This window comes from Seriola lalandi, unplaced genomic scaffold, assembly GCF_002814215.2.
Source record: "Seriola lalandi dorsalis isolate HSWRI2012SDOR001 ecotype SW California unplaced genomic scaffold, Sedor1 jcf7180002054470, whole genome shotgun sequence".
NCBI classification, from domain to species: Eukaryota; Metazoa; Chordata; class Actinopteri; order Carangiformes; family Carangidae; genus Seriola; species Seriola lalandi.
Genome location: NW_019525023.1, coordinates 3,560,181 through 3,579,294, shown reverse-complemented (window position 1 = coordinate 3,579,294; position 19,114 = coordinate 3,560,181). Strand labels below are relative to the sequence as shown.

The 19,114-nt window shown below is 42.7% G+C and overlaps 1 protein-coding gene across 3 annotated transcripts; it reads right to left on the bottom strand.

The window, feature by feature from the left end:
- Positions 1-132: 132 nt before the first annotated feature.
- On the bottom strand, positions 133-19,101 carry heatr5b (HEAT repeat containing 5B). Of its 3 annotated transcripts, none has more exons than XM_023411703.2 (36): positions 19,065-19,101; positions 18,382-18,546; positions 18,083-18,294; positions 17,418-17,526; positions 17,136-17,285; positions 16,261-16,432; positions 16,014-16,171; positions 15,629-15,923; positions 13,206-13,361; positions 12,675-12,925; positions 12,438-12,549; positions 12,185-12,337; positions 11,997-12,096; positions 11,695-11,804; positions 11,444-11,607; positions 11,076-11,251; positions 10,776-10,881; positions 10,476-10,666; positions 10,029-10,188; positions 9,576-9,765; positions 9,191-9,360; positions 8,952-9,099; positions 8,672-8,851; positions 8,273-8,527; positions 7,300-7,481; positions 7,123-7,191; positions 5,907-6,086; positions 5,573-5,813; positions 4,985-5,221; positions 4,673-4,800; positions 3,841-3,985; positions 3,344-3,616; positions 2,756-2,980; positions 2,477-2,628; positions 2,127-2,340; positions 133-1,414 (listed from the first exon to the last, which is right to left on the bottom strand). In XM_023411703.2, the coding sequence occupies exons 2-36, from the start codon at positions 18,505-18,507 to the stop codon at positions 1,107-1,109; spliced, it is 6,198 nt and encodes a 2,065-aa protein (XP_023267471.1). In that variant the 5' UTR covers positions 18,508-18,546; positions 19,065-19,101; the 3' UTR covers positions 133-1,106. The 3 variants fall into 3 exon arrangements, with proteins under 3 accessions (XP_023267471.1, XP_023267473.1, XP_023267472.1); XM_023411705.2 differs by having other exon boundaries at positions 15,674-15,923; XM_023411704.2 differs by lacking the exon at positions 19,065-19,101 and adding an exon at positions 18,830-19,023.
- Between the last annotated feature and the right edge of the window lie 13 nt (positions 19,102-19,114).

Below are 19,114 nucleotides of genomic sequence, written 5' to 3'. Positions count from 1 at the left end.
TCCTTGTTTATTTTACCCGGACAGGAAACATCAGCTGAGCATTCTGTTGCAGATGCTGCATCGGTATTTATTCCAGAAAATGGGTTCAACCATCGGCTAAAAATGTGCAACCAATTACAAGCAACAGCAGAGTGAGTTCAAAGTAACTTTATTCACATGTCAAAGAAATGAGAGTGGAATATGACATAGGGCCATTTCAACAAATCTTCCAATTTGTGGTGGCGGCTGATGCTCAAGCTATTACACATATCTATGGATCATAATCACTTAAAAGCAAAACAACTAACAGTATGATATGCAGCTCATACACTAAATGATGTAGTATTCCTCCATTTATCAGTAGACAAATTAACTGTCTCTGGGAGAAGATTTCTGCTTAAAAGCAATTTGAAAAGCCTGATGATTTTAATATTTCATTGGTTTTAATAAAATCTCATTTTGGGCTCAAAAATAATGATCAAAACTAATTTCCAGTTTTGTTTTAGATAACGTGGTGGGAATGTTTACAACATAATTTAAGAGCAAAACACCTTTTCAAAACAAACAAAAAGAAAGAAAGAAACACCCATAAGTAACAATTAGTAGACCCTAAGGCCATATACTAAACCAGCTCCATTACACAAACACCATGATTGGAATAAAATAACTGTTATGCTCATGGTGATACAAAGAGGAAAATGGCACAATAAACATCAACTTTTGGATAGTGAGGGATGATGACCAGACAAAAAAAAAACAAGATCAGGAAAAAGAAAAGAGCCTACGGGAAAAACAAAAATGTAAATTGTGTCCCTTTATAAATGTGCATCAAGTCTTTAAATGATACATTCACACAATCAATAATTCCTACGGATTTTAAAGTGAGGTTTTTTTATAGTGAACATTCAAAGGCTTTTCAATGATATTTACATAATTGCCTCCTTGACTTCAGAAAGAGTTCCCATTCATCAAACACAAAGATGAGATGTAGAATAAATAAATACATTTATGAAAATGCAGTTGTTACAGATGTGGCATGTGGAATTCTGTTGACAGAAAGTACAATAAACCAATAAAAGACAACTTTAAATTAGGCTGTGAGAGTGTACAGTGCATTTTTGGAGTGTTCAGAAGAAACTCGTCTTGAGTTTGATGGTTGGTGCGGCTTGCACAGTTGGCTGAGCTTGCCTGGCTGCAGCTTTGGCTTTGCTGCTGGCCTGGTTGGCCCGTATAGCAGATTCCAGACGGGTTTTAAGCTCAGGTGCTGCACCAATTACTATCTTGAAGGCAGCTGGATAGAGGGGGCCAATCCGCATTAAATTTTGAAGGGCAAAATCATGCAGACCTTTGGAGACTTGGGGCGCAGAGGAGATGGCGTTTTCATCCAAAAGGTAGGAGACGAGAGTTGGTACAAGAAGAGCCAGCAACTGCACCCCTATTAAACACATAAAGACAATGAGACGTTAGAAAAGACTGAGCTGAACTGAACTGGGGCCTCATATCTAACCCAATACTCCTACACCAGATGCATGAGGCACCACTCTAAATGAGACAGTGGTCAGCAAAAGGCTCTGGCAGATCAATTCAACACATTTTCAAATTTCATCTCAATGTCATGTCATTTCTCTGAATAAGTCAAGGTAACAACAAAGCAACACAGCTACAATATGTGAGAGTACTTCTCCGAAACTCATCAGAGCTTAATCATACCTAACCACCAGCTGCACCTCAAATAACCACAAAATTGTTTGAATAACAAACCTAGAATGAACTACAGTCCACCTCCACTTAATGAAACACAAATATTAACTACAGTTTGTGTAAGTATGCAGTGCTACTTGCTTTATTATAAAAACAAGAAAACATGAAAAAGCAACAACAAGGTAACTGGGGAAACAAAAAATATTTTTTTTAAATGTCAGTACATAATATTGCATATATAAGATAGCATAATGTGATCAATATTAACAGTAAACCAGTACAGGGATTCTAAATTTAGCATTTAATGCACAATTGTTCTGATCTTTGACAGCACACAATCAAAGGCACTGAGCTATATACTTTAAGAGACCTACTTTAATGGAGCAAAACACTTTGATGGAACACATACGGTGCTTTAGTGGTCCATTAGGCAGAGGCATACTTACGGTTCTGCTCTTCACCCATGCCCACCAGATTCTCCAGGACCCTGATGCCCTCCTGCACAGCCTGCAGCTCGGCAGCAGTCCCTGGCCGACTGCGCTCCACTGCCTTGAGCTTCTCCACCATGAGTGGAGCCAGAGCGTGGATGTACGGGGTCGACAGGGCACGGCTGGAGTGCTGAAATACTGACAACAGCAGCTGGTAACACCGGGCCTGAACCTGTGGCAAAAAAAAATGAAATCACTCATTTACATTGGCAACACACATCTTAGTACACCTTTTTTAGGCAATTAAAATTTGCCCAGGTTGAGATTCTCAGTCTCTCTCACTGTCATTTGTACATATAGGTGCTTACCCCTGGATCACTAGAGTTCAGGCCGTTTCGGAAGCGGTCCATGCAGCCCTTCTGCAGGGCCGTCACTCCTACAAGTTCACTGCCAGCAGACAGCAGGAAGAGTGTAATCGCTGTCAACATACTGACCTCATCCATGTCAGGCCTGGACTCATCTGCAGAAATACACAAACACGCAAGCGTACTATGAGTGAGTAATGAAACAATACTTTTTTCTGTTTCTCGTCTCCTCCACAGAAAGGCCAGAGGTCAGGGTCAAATATCTGCTTGTTTTTTGCTTACCTGGCTGCGAGTACTCCAGCACAGATGCCAGGCTGCTCCTCACAAGGCCAGTCCACTGTGTCTGCATGCTCTCAACCCGCGCCAGTGGGGAGGTGATGATGGTCTTGATGCCCTGCAGGGCAGCTGACACAGGCAAAGGCACCGAGTTGTCAGAAGTCTTAACTGCAGTTTCCCTCAGCACCCCGGTGATTAGGAAGAGCACCGTAGGTAAGATAGTCATGCTTCCTGTAAAGATGGAAAAAAAAAACAGTGAGAATTGGGCTATCATTTCAGTGAACACCACATTGCTATGCTAATAATATTCATACTTACTCTTAATCTCATACAAATGCATATAGCAGTTTATAATACCATCTGAGAATTGAAAGGTACAAAGAAACCACAGTAGAACAAGGCTTTTTAGTGACACTCAGTGCAGAACAGGAAGTCAAATTGCTCTAAAAATTTATCAAAGCTGGGGCAGACTTGGTATTATTATGTACTGTGATTGTACAGAAAAGATGAAAAGAGGATAATCTCTTCTATTTGTCTTTTGTTGCATATTTTGCATGGTGTGAGTGTGTGGCTGCAGTTTGCCTCGGGCCTCACCAGCAGGAGAGCAGAGCGAGGGCAGTTCTGCCAAGATGGAAACTGTGTTTGCCACCAGGCGTGCGCTTTCGTCGGGTAGTCGCTGAGGCCTTAGCGGCACATGGCTGGGTGACTCCTTCACACGTGTATTAAGCTGTGGTAAGTGCCGGACCAGGATGAACACGAGCAGCTCCATTGCTGCAAACACTAGAGACTTGCCAGGGACGAGCTCCCCTGTGTCTCCTCCTTCCCCTAGACTGGACTTTGAGTCTTTCTCGCCTTCTTCCTGTTTGCCTGGGCGAAATATCACAGTGACCCAGTTCACTCAAACAGCCAAATATCTGAAACAACTGTACTATGAATAAAATATTTAAATCACTTTATATTTATATTGACACTCTTTTATTAGGTCATCTTTTAGATGACGCAAAACACCATGGTGAGTTTGTGTTTTCAGAATATAACAGTATTTAATTGTAATGTAATGCAGTATCATGTAGGATGTGTAAGTTGCTGACCCTTGCTGGTCCTCTGTTGCTGCAGATGGTCCTGTGCAGCCCTGATGGTCTCCTGTACAACAGCAGTGACCTGGAGCTGGACAGCAGGAGGGTCCCGGGTCAACAGCAGCCTGTGGAGTACGTTCAGGAGCTCCACTGCCAACAGCTACAACAGAAATAATAATTACAGCAATGTCACTGTGAGAATGTGAACACTGATATTCAAATGCAGCTGAGAAATACAACCTTCTTTTTTTTTTTACAAATTTGTAGAGCGCAACCACACGTGTCTTTTGAAGCCTTCAGTATCCCATTATCCCTTATGCGGCCGTCAATAATTTAATCAAACAAAGTAAATGTGTTTGTCATATTCACCAGATAATGCATTGGGATGGTGATCAGTTGCTGGTAAACACAGTGTCCAAAAGTCAGAGACCACTTTCCCATTCACTTGAACTAGACTAGATGAAATAATTACTGCACGGTGTAAATAACCGAGGACATACATAAAATCTGCTGTGTCTTATTTGATATTTTGTAAAAGCAAATCTGCAATCAACAATGCTTGAAATGTGTGCTCTGCCAGCTGAATTTGTGATTTTGGTTCATGCAGTGTTTGAACTTTGGTCAACATATGACAGTAATACTGTTCTTAATAGTAAACTAAACTAAACTAACAGGTTTGAAAAAACAGATTCCAAAATCGAAATAAGCAAATACAAATTGTATTTCCTAAAATACAGACACAAATTGACTATTGAATATTAAATGTGTAATGTTGTATACATTTTAAAACAAAATTCAAATCTCTCTTCTTTACATCTGTAATTTCTGCACTCTGACTTGTCTTTACCTGGTCCTCTGCGATATGGGTCTTAGCACAAGGAGATTCTAGCAAAGTGTACAGCGCCTGCAGGCAGGACATCACGTGTTCCATGGGCTCCTCGGGTCGGGGGAAGCAAAGAAACTCTATACTGACACCTGAGAGACAGAACACAAAAACACTTTGGGTGTGTTCATGCTATTTTCTTTATTGCTCTCATCTGCTTACACCCTCAGCTCCTCTTTGCTTGTTTTAAGTCTGTGTATATTAGGTGCTCCTCCTGAGCACAGCAAAATACTGTTACTGCTCTACACCACAAATGACGGCTGTGTGTCTCTTTACCCAACATTAGATGCATCCTGTCTTTGACCGACTCCTCAAAGTTCTTTGTGGTGGAGGGGGCTCCTTGAGCGAGGGCAGGAGCCTTGGAGAGAGCTGATGGGACCTGTTCCTTCTCTTCACCAACTCCAAACCCGGTGCTGCTCAGCCAAAGGGCCACGGCATGCAGGACAGGGGCCCAAGAGCTGCGGTAGTGGAGCCTTGCTGTGTCTATAGTCTCAGGAGTATAAAAAGCTCCACCTGAACACAGACACACAATAGCAGGAAAATACTTTTACATTTGTACAAATATATAATCTACATGTAATCCAAATGTCTACTTGACAATACTCCAGGAGTAGTAGTAGTTTTCTGGAGAATATAATCTCCAATTTTATAGGACCAAAAGTAGAGCAAAGAACTCTGCTTGTGTGAGCCATGTTTTATTAGAAATACTGCAAGCGTACATCATGTGATCTACACATGTCCAAACATATAAAAAGATTTGATTCAGATATCAAATAAAACATAGAAAATTGGAAAATGTCTAGTTTAAAATTAAACATTTCTAAGTTATATTCAGTATTTGGTAGGCGAAAATCTGTCTTGTACCGTCGGCAGGCAGCTGACTGGAGAACTCAGCAGGCAGAGTGAGCAGAGCGTAGTCTCGCAGCATGGCCAGCCACAGGCGGCTCAGTGAGGGCAGCTCTGGCTGCACCAATGTAATGAGACTGTCGGGTGGAAGCACGCCAGCGCCCAGATCCTCCTCATCCTCATCGTCGTCCCCGCTTCGGAGTGGCTTGGCAGGCTTAGACTCGGCCTCTTTCTTGATCTTCATCGCCACCACGTACACCTGAGAAAGGAAGCCAGTGTGTGTAAAATAGTGTACATCATATGCAGTGTAACAAATGTGGGACAGTGCTCTGATCAGGGTCCTCAGTCTCACCTCAGCCCACGCTTTCAGCACAGCCAGTTTCTCCATCGTGGTGGCACTCTCACTGTACAGCTGACTGGATGAACCTTTCCCAGCCTGCACCTTGTCCAGCGATGACACAAGCAGGTTGTGGACCCGCCGCAGGTCATTGAGGTCACTGACTACGCCACTACCAATCCACGTACTACACACCTGTAGTCACAAAAAAAGGGTCAAGGTAATACATAATTATGTAACTAATTGCCTTTCAGACCTTTTAGTGATTACCTCTCTTCCAGCTCTTGAGAAACATTAAAAAATCTAAATTATATAACAGAGCACTCAAGGTTGATTAGCCATCACACATGCCATTAAAAGAGGTGGCGGTGTCAAGGAACAGATATTAATAAAGAGGATTGACATGTCAGGGCTGCACAAATGGAGCACACATTTATAAGATTACATGCATTTGAGGAGAACTGCTACTAGAGTGACAGATGGCCAAGGGCAGGAGTCTGAGTCTTTCAGGAGAATTACAAATGTGTGATGATGGAAATATACTTAAGACACCTTACTACCTATTTGCTTATTCAAATTATATTCACATCTCTCAGTACCTAATGTCATATAACTCTACAGTTCCATCGGTACATGTAAAATAGTGTTTTAGTTGTGTATATCTGCTTTTAACACACACCTTGAGGATACACGGTGTTATGGATATTTATTTTGTTTTTCTCTTGAGTTAATCATTCTAACTCTGAGATCACGCTTTTGGCCTTCAGAAAGACCAGAAATAGTTTCAAGGGGCACAAACTCCCAGCCAGAGACACGAAGGGGAATGTCAAAGAGAGAAGGGTTTTTAATAATACTGCTGACAGGCATGTTTGTTATTTCCCCCTGTCACTCATTCTTCATATCAGTCAGATAAGTCAAAGAGTGTTAAGGCAGAACATTTGACACTGCTGGGTTCTAAGGGGGCGATGACTCACTGTACAGTGGTAATTAACTGCTATTGTAGTCTTGCTGCTACAAAAGGCCTCCAACATCATCAGAATATATGGATAATATGCAAAGGCAGCTGTTCTAATGCATGAATGTTACTGCACAAACATCTAGTTGCTGGGTGCTAATGGCGTCTTTGCATTTCTGTAGTGCACACTTCAGACAGAGTTTTTTCAATGAACATCAAAGGAGAAGTGTGAACAAATTTAGTTGTAAAATTCTCCTCTTAATATTTTTGTCTTACCTGGCACGCCTTAGCTGTTATGTCAGACGGTGTATCAGGTGAAAATGCAGGTCTGAGGGCAGCTCCGACCTAAATGCATACATGATTGGCAAAAGTTCACTTTTTCAGTTTGTTTCACACTTGCTCTGTCACTATCAGTTTTGCACCATAATGCAATTTGATGTGTTCTTGACTCACATTGGCCTGGTATTGTTCCAGGATAACGTGCCCCGGGAACTCAGGCTCTGGTACGGATGCAAACTTTTTAATTATGTCCTCCAGGGCCTGCAGGCCAGCCATCCTCAGCTGGTTACTGTGGTCTGTCGCCGCCATGAAGGCCATGCGGATGAGGTCAGACAAATGGATCACCAACAGATCTCCTGGATGGGCGGGAAAAAAACACATTGTGTGAGAAATAGAAAAACATATCTAATCATTATAAAGATTGTGACCTGGGTGAGCAGCCACATTACACAATCAGAAAGTAAAAATTGTGTTCAACATTTGACATTCATTGTTTAATATTTGCTTTAGTAATCCTTACAAGAAGGTACAATTATTGCCTCCAAGGTCTTTGTGTTTGCTTCCTCTTAGTGAGAATGATGAATTGAAGATTAAATACAGATGGACACGCCAACTCAGTTTCCAGAGTGTGCTTGCAGTGTTTCAAAAGAAACCGGATATCGACCTTGAGGCTGAGTTTTAATTGAGTTTTAGCTGAAGTGCACCTTTCAGGGGATTAGTTGGACACACCAACCTGCAGACCAACCATCCACTCAATCCCAGTCACTAAATTTGGCTTAGCTCCTTTCAGAGCTGCAAAATCACTACACTGTGCTCTTACTGTCTAGCCTGTAAAATGCTTCCTTATTTCCAAGGAGCTTATATAAATACTGGCTCCTTTATCTGTCACTGTGAAAAAAATCCCTCCCTCTATTGCTGATTCATCTCTAGCTTGGTTCTATCTTTACATAAAAGCACATGAATGAGCTTCTTCAGCAGCTGACACTAGAACTGCCTGGGGATTGCAAAAAGATAGACTGTATAAACTCAACCCAAAAAATAAACCTCATTTTGTTGGACCAACAAAAGATCACAGGTGGCATAAATCAATCACAAATCCTTAAGTGAACTCCGAGCTACTCTGTTCTGGCAGCACGGTGAGTGTTACCTTTGGGGTTCTTGGCTTGTGCAGAGCGGGCAGCTGCCAGGTCGAAGTGGGTTTTGTCTGCATTCTCACACAGCAGGATGATGCGGCACAAGCAGTCGGCGGCAAACACCCGTGTCACCCAGCGTGGAGCCACCGAAGGCTTGGACTTGTCGTCTTCACCCAGGCCTGTGAACATGGTGTCATCGTCCATCTCGTCTTTCTTCTCGGAGTCTTCCTCATCCTTTTCCACCTCAAATGCAACAGCTCCGCCTACATCTGAATGAGAAGATGGACTGTTGTTTGGATGGGCTGTCACCGACTTGACTCATCTTCTACTTAACTTTCTTTTCTGTTCCAGTCTTAATTTCCTCAGAGATAGAAAATGGTAATGCATCATATTTTGTTGCTTTGTAGATTTACCTGTAGTTGCTGCCAGCACATCCTTGCAGAGTTTCAGCCAATGAGAAAGCTTTTCCACAGCAAGAGATGACAGCATGTGGCCCAGTGTGTCATGGATATCAGAACACAGCTTCCTGTCGGTCTCCCGATCCAGCATGCCAAACAGAACACCCTCCAGCCCGGTCTCTGTGATGTTCAGATCTGAACCAGGGACAAAGACAACAACGGAAGAGTGACCGTGTCTCATTGAGGTATAAGAACTAAACACAATGCTCTTGTCTGGTTCACAATTTGTACTCACTGATTGCAGTGTTGTCTTTGCTGTCTCCTGCTCTCTTCGCCAGGCTCATGGCGTACTCACAGACCTCCGCAGCCTCTCTCTGGGCGAGCTGTCTCAGGCAGGCCACAGCAGCACGACGCAGCAACAGGTGAGAGCTGCACAGGTGCACCTGCAGGGATCCCATAGCACAGTAGGAAATTATGATAAAGATTAAGACAAACTATAAGTACCATGCTTGTAGTTTGAAACTCATCTCTTACACAGAGACAGGGCACCAGGCTGGACAGGTTGACATGGCGTGGAGCAAACATGTGCAGCTGTTGCAGACATGATATGGCAGCTGCCTGCACAAGGGAGTCAGAGTGGTCCTGCATTATGGCACAACCAACCAGGCAGGACGAGCGGATGGTGGAGATAGTGGCTCCATTTCCTAGCAATGCCAGGAACACAGATTAGCAGGAGAGACAAAAATGAAACAGCATTTTTTAGCAGTTAGGGGATACACAGTATGTTTCTAATTCTGCTTCAGTTGCCTGTAGTGTGTTACATTGCCATCTGCTGGCCAGGAAAGGGTACATTTACATGGCACATAGGAGTCAAATGAGAGAGTCAGTGATACAGTGATGTTGTTTCTGCCACAGTTACCCTGTAATTCTGGTCCCACAGTGGTGATGAGAGCTCCCAGGCAGCGGCCCAAACACTGGTGCACCTCTGTGTGAGATGGGGGCACAGTGAGGAGGAGAGTGAGCACCAGGGACAGTGTGGGCTCCACGTAGCCTCTGTACATGGGACCACTGGAGTCCACGATCAGAGCCAGAGAGTGCAAAGCCCATGTCTGACAAAACAAAGTGTAGACAATATCTGAATTAGTAACATGTAAAGTATGAATGATGAAACAAAGCCTGATGGTTTTTTTTATGTAATGATGCTTAGAAATTAAATACAATACAAAAAAACAACATCCAAATTAACCAAATTATAATCCAGTTTCGACAGAGGAAGCTAAGGGACAAAAAGATAATTCAAACCGCTACAACTCAACTCTATTTTTATAACTGTGAGTGGATTCTAACATTTCTCCCGAGTAATTCACTGTACCTGCACTTCATGAGAGGACCCATCCTGAGCCAGAGCCAATAGGATGCTGACACTGGTCTTTAAGTGCTGGCCTGAGCCAATTCCTCCAACATATCGATGCAGGCAGCCGAGAGCCAATGAATGGCCTGTCCTTGAAACTACATCACGGGCCGACTTCAGTCTGGAAATAGAGGAGGAGGAGAGATATGGATCATATGGTTAAAGTCAAGGACAGAGAGGTAGTTCAATATAGAGTAATAACAATCAACGACTCAAACTATTATCTTCCTGAAAACATATTTGACCTCCAATAAAACATTTAAAAAACAGTTTTTTACTGTTTTACTGATTAAAATGAGGGTGAGTTGACCAAGTCTTCCTTGATCTTAACAGAAGAAGTAACAGAAAAAACAGAGATAAAAAAACAACAACAAAAACAAACACATAATGCAAATATGAAATGCCTACTTGTCAAAGCTGGTCTGTGCCATTCTGGCGATGAAGGTAGCCTCTCCCACCACCTGAGCCATCCTGCCCAGGGCCTCCCCAGCAGCACAGCGCAGGATGGGATTAGGATTGTCCAAAGCTCCCATCACCAGGGCTAGGGCCGACTTACGCACCTCCTCTGGCCCCAGAGTACTCTTGTTCTCGGCCAAACCCTTCAGTCAGGAAGAACGAAAGAGATAAATTATTTCTCATTGTATATATTAACTGAACCATAAAATGTGAAATTCCTGTCCTAAGAGGGTGTAAAGTAACTTTTCTCACCTTGAGGGCACTAAGCACTGCAGTAAAGATGTTCAGTTGGACCGCCTGCTGTCGAACACCTTTAGCCTGCTTTATACACTCTGCAAAGTGGTCGAGCATCTGCAGCCTGAATCACACACAAAGTCAGGAAGAATTTATTACAAACAAGCATGGCACAAAGATTCATAGTGCAGCAGGGACTATAAATAAACAATAAACCAACATGAGAACAAAGAAATCACGATGAAATACTGCGAAATGTTTGCCATGTTGCAAATATAAAGATAAACTACTTTTTAAAATTTCAACTAAACTTCTCACCTGTGTTTGAAGGAGACATGGGGGAAAACCACACCGAACAGAGCCACAGAGGCGTCGATGACAGACACACCCAAAGGGAGAGGCCCTGGGATGGCCTCGCCTACGGGGACACGCAGGTAGATGGAGGAGGGATCATGTTCCAGAGCTCCGCTGCCAGACGCACTGTTGGGCTGCAGCTGTTTGGGAACAGTAATGTAGTAATATTAACAACAATAGCACAGACCAAACAGAAAATTAGATAATAATAGTGGAGATCGTTGTTGTTAACCAATTAACACAAGATAATCAGGATTTCTGTCCAAATATCCTTTGTACAAACACAACCACACACAAAAATAATCTACATTTATTTAGAGGTTTTTACTTACTTGATCCTCTATGGACTTGTGGTCAGTCTCCTGTAGCCAGGAGCCCATGAGCACACTGTCGTCATAGTGACAGAGAGAGCGCAGCAAAGAGGTGGTGGTGTTTGCTGAGTTGTCAGTCAACGTGAACTCAGCCACCAGCTCCCTCAGGAGGGCATTGAAACTGCCTACACAAGAAAATTACAGGGTTTCAAAAAGCTTTTATAAATGTTCTGAACATCTGTGCGAAAAAAATGCTGAAGTTACTCTGTTACCTTCGTAGGTCTTGGGAGGCAGTAGAGCCAAAATGTCGTACAACCTGAGCCTCACCATCGCCGCACTTGCTTTCAGATGAGCACCATGGACCTTAATGATGGCAGGGACACTGACAGAGGATTAAATAATAACAATCATTAGATGTATAATCACACAACAATGAAAGAAAAGCAGAAAATACTTATCGCATGACAGAATTGATGAACTGTCTACGAAAATTGTGAAATCCTGCAAACAAACACGAAATACCTCTGTTTTTATATCTGTAACAGACCGTCATGATTAAAAGCATCACACTCACTGAGACATCATGGTCATGGCACATTCAATGGGAGTCATCAGTCTACGGATCACATCTTCTGTGAGAAGCTCAGGACAGTGGGCCACAAAGCTGCGCATGGCTACAGACCAAAGGAACAGGAGAGTTGGTCAAAACTGTGTCTGCTGACATTACAGAGCGTGAAGGTAAACAGGAAGGTGTTTACGTACCGCACAGCGCTCCAGCTCGGCCCTCCAGGGTGACCTGCCAGGTGAAGGAGTCTCCTCTGGCCTTTTCTGCCTCCAGCTCCTTCTGGGAGCGAGGAAACACATTCCTCCACAGCAGCAGCATCTTCGGGAGGTGATAGCGAACGAGGGCGGGACCTAGGCACAAACACAATGTAGCGACCATGTTGGTGGCGAGAGGGAGACAGAAATGCTGACAAATCAAAGCCAAGAGATAAGCAATGTCTGGGAGGCTCACCCAGAGTCATGAGGGCCCCTAACAGAAGCCATCCAGCCTGAGTGCGCTGCAGGGATAGTCGACTGTTCTGAGCTGCTGTCCGCAGGAGGTCTTCAGCTATACTCACCACCAACTACAAGAAAACAACACAGGGAAATCAGTGAGGCTGGTACAAGAAGTCAGTCAAAGGGTGATAAACAGAAACTAAACAGAGAAGTGATTCAGTTATTGATCAGAGTCTCATTAGAGGCTACACACCTTGCCCTTGGAGTGGGGGATACCGAGCGGGCACTGGTGTACGCCTCCCAGCAGAGCGGCCATCGCAAAGCTGTAGCCGCTCACAGCTTCAGGTGAACTCTTCAGGTTGTTAATTCTCTCTGCGCAGCGGTCCAGCAGTGGGGTCAACTGATAGGGCAGGGCCACGGCAACGCAGCGCAGGCACCATGCAGCCGCCAAACGAGCTGCCATGCTTGGGTGCAGCAGCACTGAAGTCACAGTCTCAAGAAGTCCTGGGGGAAAGAATATGAAATACGTTTTAAGTTATGAATGAATTCAGTCTTCCAGCTTCCAACTGTAGTGAGTACTTTATCCTTTCAGTTGGTAAAAGAGGTGGATGTTAGATTTACACATTACCGAAGTTACAAAAGATGTTCGGATGTCAATTATGTTGATTAAGTGAGCAAATTAGAAGTATTGTCATCTGTGTAAACCCAGCTTGTGTGTATAGAAACTTAAGAGCAATGAAAAGCATGTCCTATTTTTACCTATTTCATATCTTATGTGTCTCACCTATAGAAGGCTCCTGGATGAGCGGTGAAGCTGTGGCACTCAAACTCTGAACTAGACTGCCCAGTTCTTTCAATGCGCACACCATAACATGCTGACTGGCAGAGACGTCAGCTGCCCCTGCCTTGTTCTCTCCACTGATGTCATTCACAACTGCCTCTGGAAGAACGAGGCACAAAGAGAGAAACATGCAAGAATAAAATGCAGTTGAACAACATCAAAAATCCTGGCAACAATTTATTGATAAGTTATTAATAAGCTTCAAATGTTTTCCAAGTCATTACTAAGTTTCACACTTTTGAAGTATAATCATTTGTTACTTAACTCATGATTCAGAATGTGTGCAGCATTGATGGATAAGGTAGGCAGCAGTCAATAGTAACTCAGATTGATATTTTCTCAAAAACATAGAAAGGTAACAACTATTATCTTCAGGATCTATTAGTTTAATAATAAACTGTGGCTTGTAATTGCATAACTGACTGACCACACTAGGCCATGCATTGCTGTCACACATCATCATCAACTACAGAACTACGTCACAATACAGAAGCTGCTTTACACTGCCAGTGAAAGGTTTCAGAACACCTTCATTCTCCCAGCTGTTCCTTGAATTTACATAATTCAATGTCTCAGTGTTCCTGAAATTAAAGCGTAGAACAAATAAATAATTGAAGATTTTAAAAGCAAAAAATCATAGAATCTTCTAAATTTAATCTGATTTTTTTGACACACCTAGCAGCCAAACACATTTGTGGCGTTCAAACATTGTTCAGGAAGTTCATCCTAGAAGTCGCAATAGTTCCCACAAATGTCTTGCACTTGTAGGTTGCTTAATTTTCGACTTCTGTCCAGTTCATCCCAAACATGGGGTTTTTAAGTCTGGACACTTTGCTGGTCTTCCATCATTTGAAGCCACAATCTGGTTCTTTTATTCTATTGTCTGGGGTCATTATCTTGCTGTAGGATCGACCCCTGACCAACCAGTCTGTCTTCCTTTGTTACTCGTCTTTTTCTCATCACTAATACAAAGTTATAGAAACTACTTCAAGCAGTAGTGTATTGTCCTGAGGATGTAGTAACACAGTTTGTTCCAGACAGAGGGTTTGTAAGGCAAAAGTTTGGGCACCTGTAGGATTTGTTTGCTGTATGTTAACCAATTTGTTAATCCCTGAAAAGGCCTCTTTTCTATGAAGTTTACATTCACTGGACTTGAAAAATGGGGGTGTTCTTAAACTTTCGCCTGGTAGTGTATGCACCAAAAACTCAGAGCTCTGAGGATTCTTTTTATAGAAAAAATTTACGAAAGTTAATAAAATTGCTGATGAGACTGTTTTTGAAGAACTGAAATCCTCAGAGCTCTAAACAGTCAAGAGAGATCACACATAAGGAAAACGTGGATTAAATGACTTTAGGAAGAGATTTAAAGCTGCTTCTTGAACTGTGGCAGTCATGTTTTTTTTCCCACACAACTTTGCATACAGGGATCTGACTGTAGAATACAGAGGGGAACATACACTAGGACGTCCCACTTCCATTGTGGCACCAGGAAAACGTTTTCCAAGTCACTTTTATTGACACTTTTACCAAGTGACCAAGTCACTTTTAGTGACTTGGAAATCTGACATTTCTCATTTCAAGAAGTCTCATAGATCCAGCTGGTTGGAAAGGCTACGAAGTGCAGTAAGTACAGAGTGAACGATGAAGTGCCCAGGACCATGTCTTGAGAGACACCAACATTCAACATCTATTTCAAATTCAGTGTTAACATCAATGAGAACAAAAGAATGTAGTTTTAACAAAATGTACGATAGTTTAAAGGTTGCAAAGCAAATCAGAGTAAGAATCATCCCTTATGAATGAGATAAAGGTGATTGTAAAATGATTGATGCGTTGTTGTGGAGCAGAAAAAGTGGAACTAAAATAAATGATAGACAAACATAAGGAGTAAATATTATTTGTTAATGCTGTAAGGGGGAAATGGCTTCTTCCTACTATGTGTCTGTGAGTATAGTGGCACATGCAGTTTTTCTGCTGGTGTCAGCCACATGTCAACAGTCAGAAAGAGTTATGTTATCTGCTCCTCAGGGATTGTAATGCAATAACAAAAAATAAATTCACAGGCAAACAGCTATGAAGGGTATGCAATAATGCAAGCATGGGTAACTCAAATGCTGAGCTGGCGATGGAAATGTTACTGACATTATGATGCTGCCTGTGGTTAAAAAGAGATATGAAGAAAGAAGCAAGAGCAGAAAGAAAGAAAGAAAGAAAGAAAGCAGAAAAAGGAGAAGCCATCTCCTCACACAACACAAGACAGGAAATAAAACCCATCTCCATATACAGCACAAGCGTAAAACCATGCAAGAATTTTAGAAACTGAATGAAGGGTGAATTAAAAGTGATAATAATGGATGAGTACTTACTCTGCAATGCTCTGAACCGTGATATTTCCCCCCCATCCTCCTTACCCACAGCCCTCATTTGCTTGCTGATTGCTTGGCAGATTTCTTTGCCGGCTGCAATTTGTGCTTTCTCTCCAAGTAAGCCCCCCAGGGTGGCACGAAGCATGAAGGAGACACAGCGGCGTGAGTACACAGCCTCAACGTGTGTCTGCGTGGCCCGCGGGTGAGAGACCAGGTCCAAAACGTGGGACAGGAATGTGGCAAAGTTGCGCTCCAGCCACTGACCACCAAGTGTGGTCACAAACACAACGTAGGCCTGAGGAGGATGAAGAAAGATTTTGTGTGAAGTGGTTGAGTCAGACAATGCGGGATCAGGTTTTCATTTATTTTTGAGAAATCCGCTCACCTGTGTGACGCCCACCCGCACCTCCCTGCTGACGGAGCCTCCCCCCTTCAACATCTCCCCTCCACTCTTGAGGAAGCCAGATCCACCACGCAGAAATCCAGTGGCCATTAGCTCCAGCACCTCCTCCAGAGTGGCCCGCTTCACATTCTGACGCATCACTGAGGAAAACAGATTTGAGATAGTGAAGAACAAAAGTGGTGAGCTAATCTACCTGACATGAAAGACACAAATCAACTGTTTAACCTACCAGCTGCTTGTTTGGGCATCAAAGCAGTAGCCATGACTGTCCCCAGCAGTTTGGCCACTGCTACCCGAACGCCATAGTTGGATCCTTCCAAGGCCTTAAAACACAACGTGGCCATGTTCTCCAGTTCTGTGGTCCACATGAATACTGCCTCATTCTGCAGCTCCAACAGGCACTAACCAAGAGGAGAATAAAGTTCATTAACATTTACATTGCGTATGTACAGGAAACATCTTTTTTGTTTCACTGCTGCACAACCAACTGTCCTTTAAGAGCAAATAAAATGATTGACTGATTTTACATAATATACATATACCAATGATGCATACAAACAATGTAGATGCTCAGTTCACACTCTACATATCATTACATATACAGGGCGCAGTACCATATACGGTACAATTGGTGTCATGTTTTCTAAACAGGAAATTGTCTTTGTGCAACACATCTGAGTTTGGTCAACACGAATGACATAGCACAAACCTACAGTTCAAGTCAAAGGTATTTTTGTGCTCAGAATGACATGGCTTTACTTATTTCCTACAGGAATTAACCTAAAGGTTGCCAAAACAATGAGCTCAAGATATCACCTGGTCCCTTCATCTTTATGAGAGGAGCATGAAGTGGAGTCTTGGATATTGCAGTACAATCCCCTAAAAGGGTCTCAACACATTAGGAACATAAAAGATCCTCATTTTAGGAGTAACGTTTGTTTTTGAGAGAAAAGGTCTGAGCTTGCTTCTAGGCTTTGTAAGAATCCTCCACCAGTGCAAGGAACCTTCAGAGTATGGAGCATAATAATGACCACACCTACTAATTCTACTGTACTTGTTGTTAAATCCTTTAAATCTCAATTTAGACATTTTTCTGAGACCAACCTTTGCTACCATACAGCGTACAGCCATGGACCTGTCTGTGAGTAGAGAGCGGGCATTCTTGTAGATATCTCTGTGACATGAAGCTGCAGCCCCGCCCAGACCACTGAGCACCTTCTGCAGGCTGAGGAGGATCTCTCCTCTGCCTTGAGACTAGATCAACAAAGTAAAGATGAAAATAAGAGTATTAAAATAGATGTCACACCAGTTTCTGAATAGGAAATCTCTTGTTATCCTTTATTCTTCCTACATCAGTTCCATTTCCTAATTTTGCACAAGTCTTACCTCTGCACTCTTTAATGCCTTCAAAAGATTATTAATTGTGTCCGGAAAGGAGCTTCCCAGCATCCTGCCCATCTTCTCATAAAAAGCTCCAACACATGCCACTGCAGCACTGTAAGAAAAGTTACTGTATGCTTTAAAACAATTACAGATCACTTCAAATTATTTGATAAAAAATGCAATGAAATAACCAAATGAGACCTCAAAATCAACCATCTGCATCATGAGTTAGATTTAACCTCAAAGCTTCAAACACATTATCATCTATACTAAAACACTGTGTCTTAGGGTTTAGCAAGGAGGTACTGACACCTGTATGTGCCCCATATTGCCTCACAGTCTACCTCTGTCTGTGTAGAAACAAGCAGGTATAAATGAATGATGGATAAAACCCTGCAGGACAACACTTATGCTGCTTCAGCCACTGAAAAACAGCATAATATCTGCTCATGTATCCTTAATCCCCCCCTTTAAATATGAAATGTCATTCTGCAGATTAACCTTTGGTTTAACCCTGATAACCTTGAAGGTGGGCCTACAGTGTATGCCTGCAACTCTGAAAGCAGTGGTGATCAGCTTATATATACGCAAATGTGTATAATCTTATATATACTCAATTTTTCAAAAAGCCTATGTAAAAACATACAGCTGTGATTATGGGATCTTACAGTTTTGTTGGCAAGTATGCAGGTGTGTCATCTTTGCTTTTGATGATGTCATTGCATTTGTCCAGAGTCTGGAAAACTGTGAAGGTATCGCCGATGCTGTAAAGGGTGGCAAGATTTTTGGCCAACAGTTTTCTTGTTGGTGGTCCAGGGGCACTGCTGATAAGTCCTGTCAGCTGCTCAACCAGCTTCTTCTGCTTCTCTTTCACATCCACCTGCCAGCCACACACACAAAATAAAGTTACAAACTACTTCCCATGAAACTCACTCAGAAAAACTAAGCTAAAAGTCCGAACAGTCACCTTATTTGCAGCAACAAGCACTTTATCCAAGAAGCGGAGCCACTCAAAGATGAAGACAGGCCTCTTTGCTTCAGTGATCTGGGCCAAGGCATCTTCATTGAGCAGCAGACTGTGAGCCAGCTCCATGGCGAAGACCTTTTGACACAGTGCTGTACAACCTCGCCTCTGTAATGTTACATTAGGGGATGTGCCTTGTCAGTACATGTCTCTAATATTCGCCCCTTCCTATGAGATTAGCTATCACCTAGAAAGAATTGTAACAATATTTGAGTTACTAAAGCTCTGTGGACATTTGCCGTCCTTACAATGACTTTATAAGGTTTGTGCAAAGACACAAATAGTTACAAAGTTACAGCAGCTGTCAGTGGTTTAAACGTTATTAACCCCAGACTAATTTATCTTTTAAAATGTCACAAACTGAAACGTTAAAGCTGGATAGCGTTAACACCTTGCTGTTCTGTGTTGACAGCTGCCTCCTTCCAGCTGTTGATAGGCGAGCGAGTTAGCAAACTAAGCTAGCTAGTTCCTACGAGGAACAAGCTGAACTCCGACTACACACTCTCATCCAGACTGAACGTCAGCCATCTATCGTCATATTTTAAAACATTCAAATGTTCAAAACCACCTCCACAACAACACCTTCCTGAACTACGGGATATACGTAGCCAAACTGTTCATCCTACCTGTGTCTCGATAACCCAGGATGAATGACGACGAGTATCGGCGGTGTCGC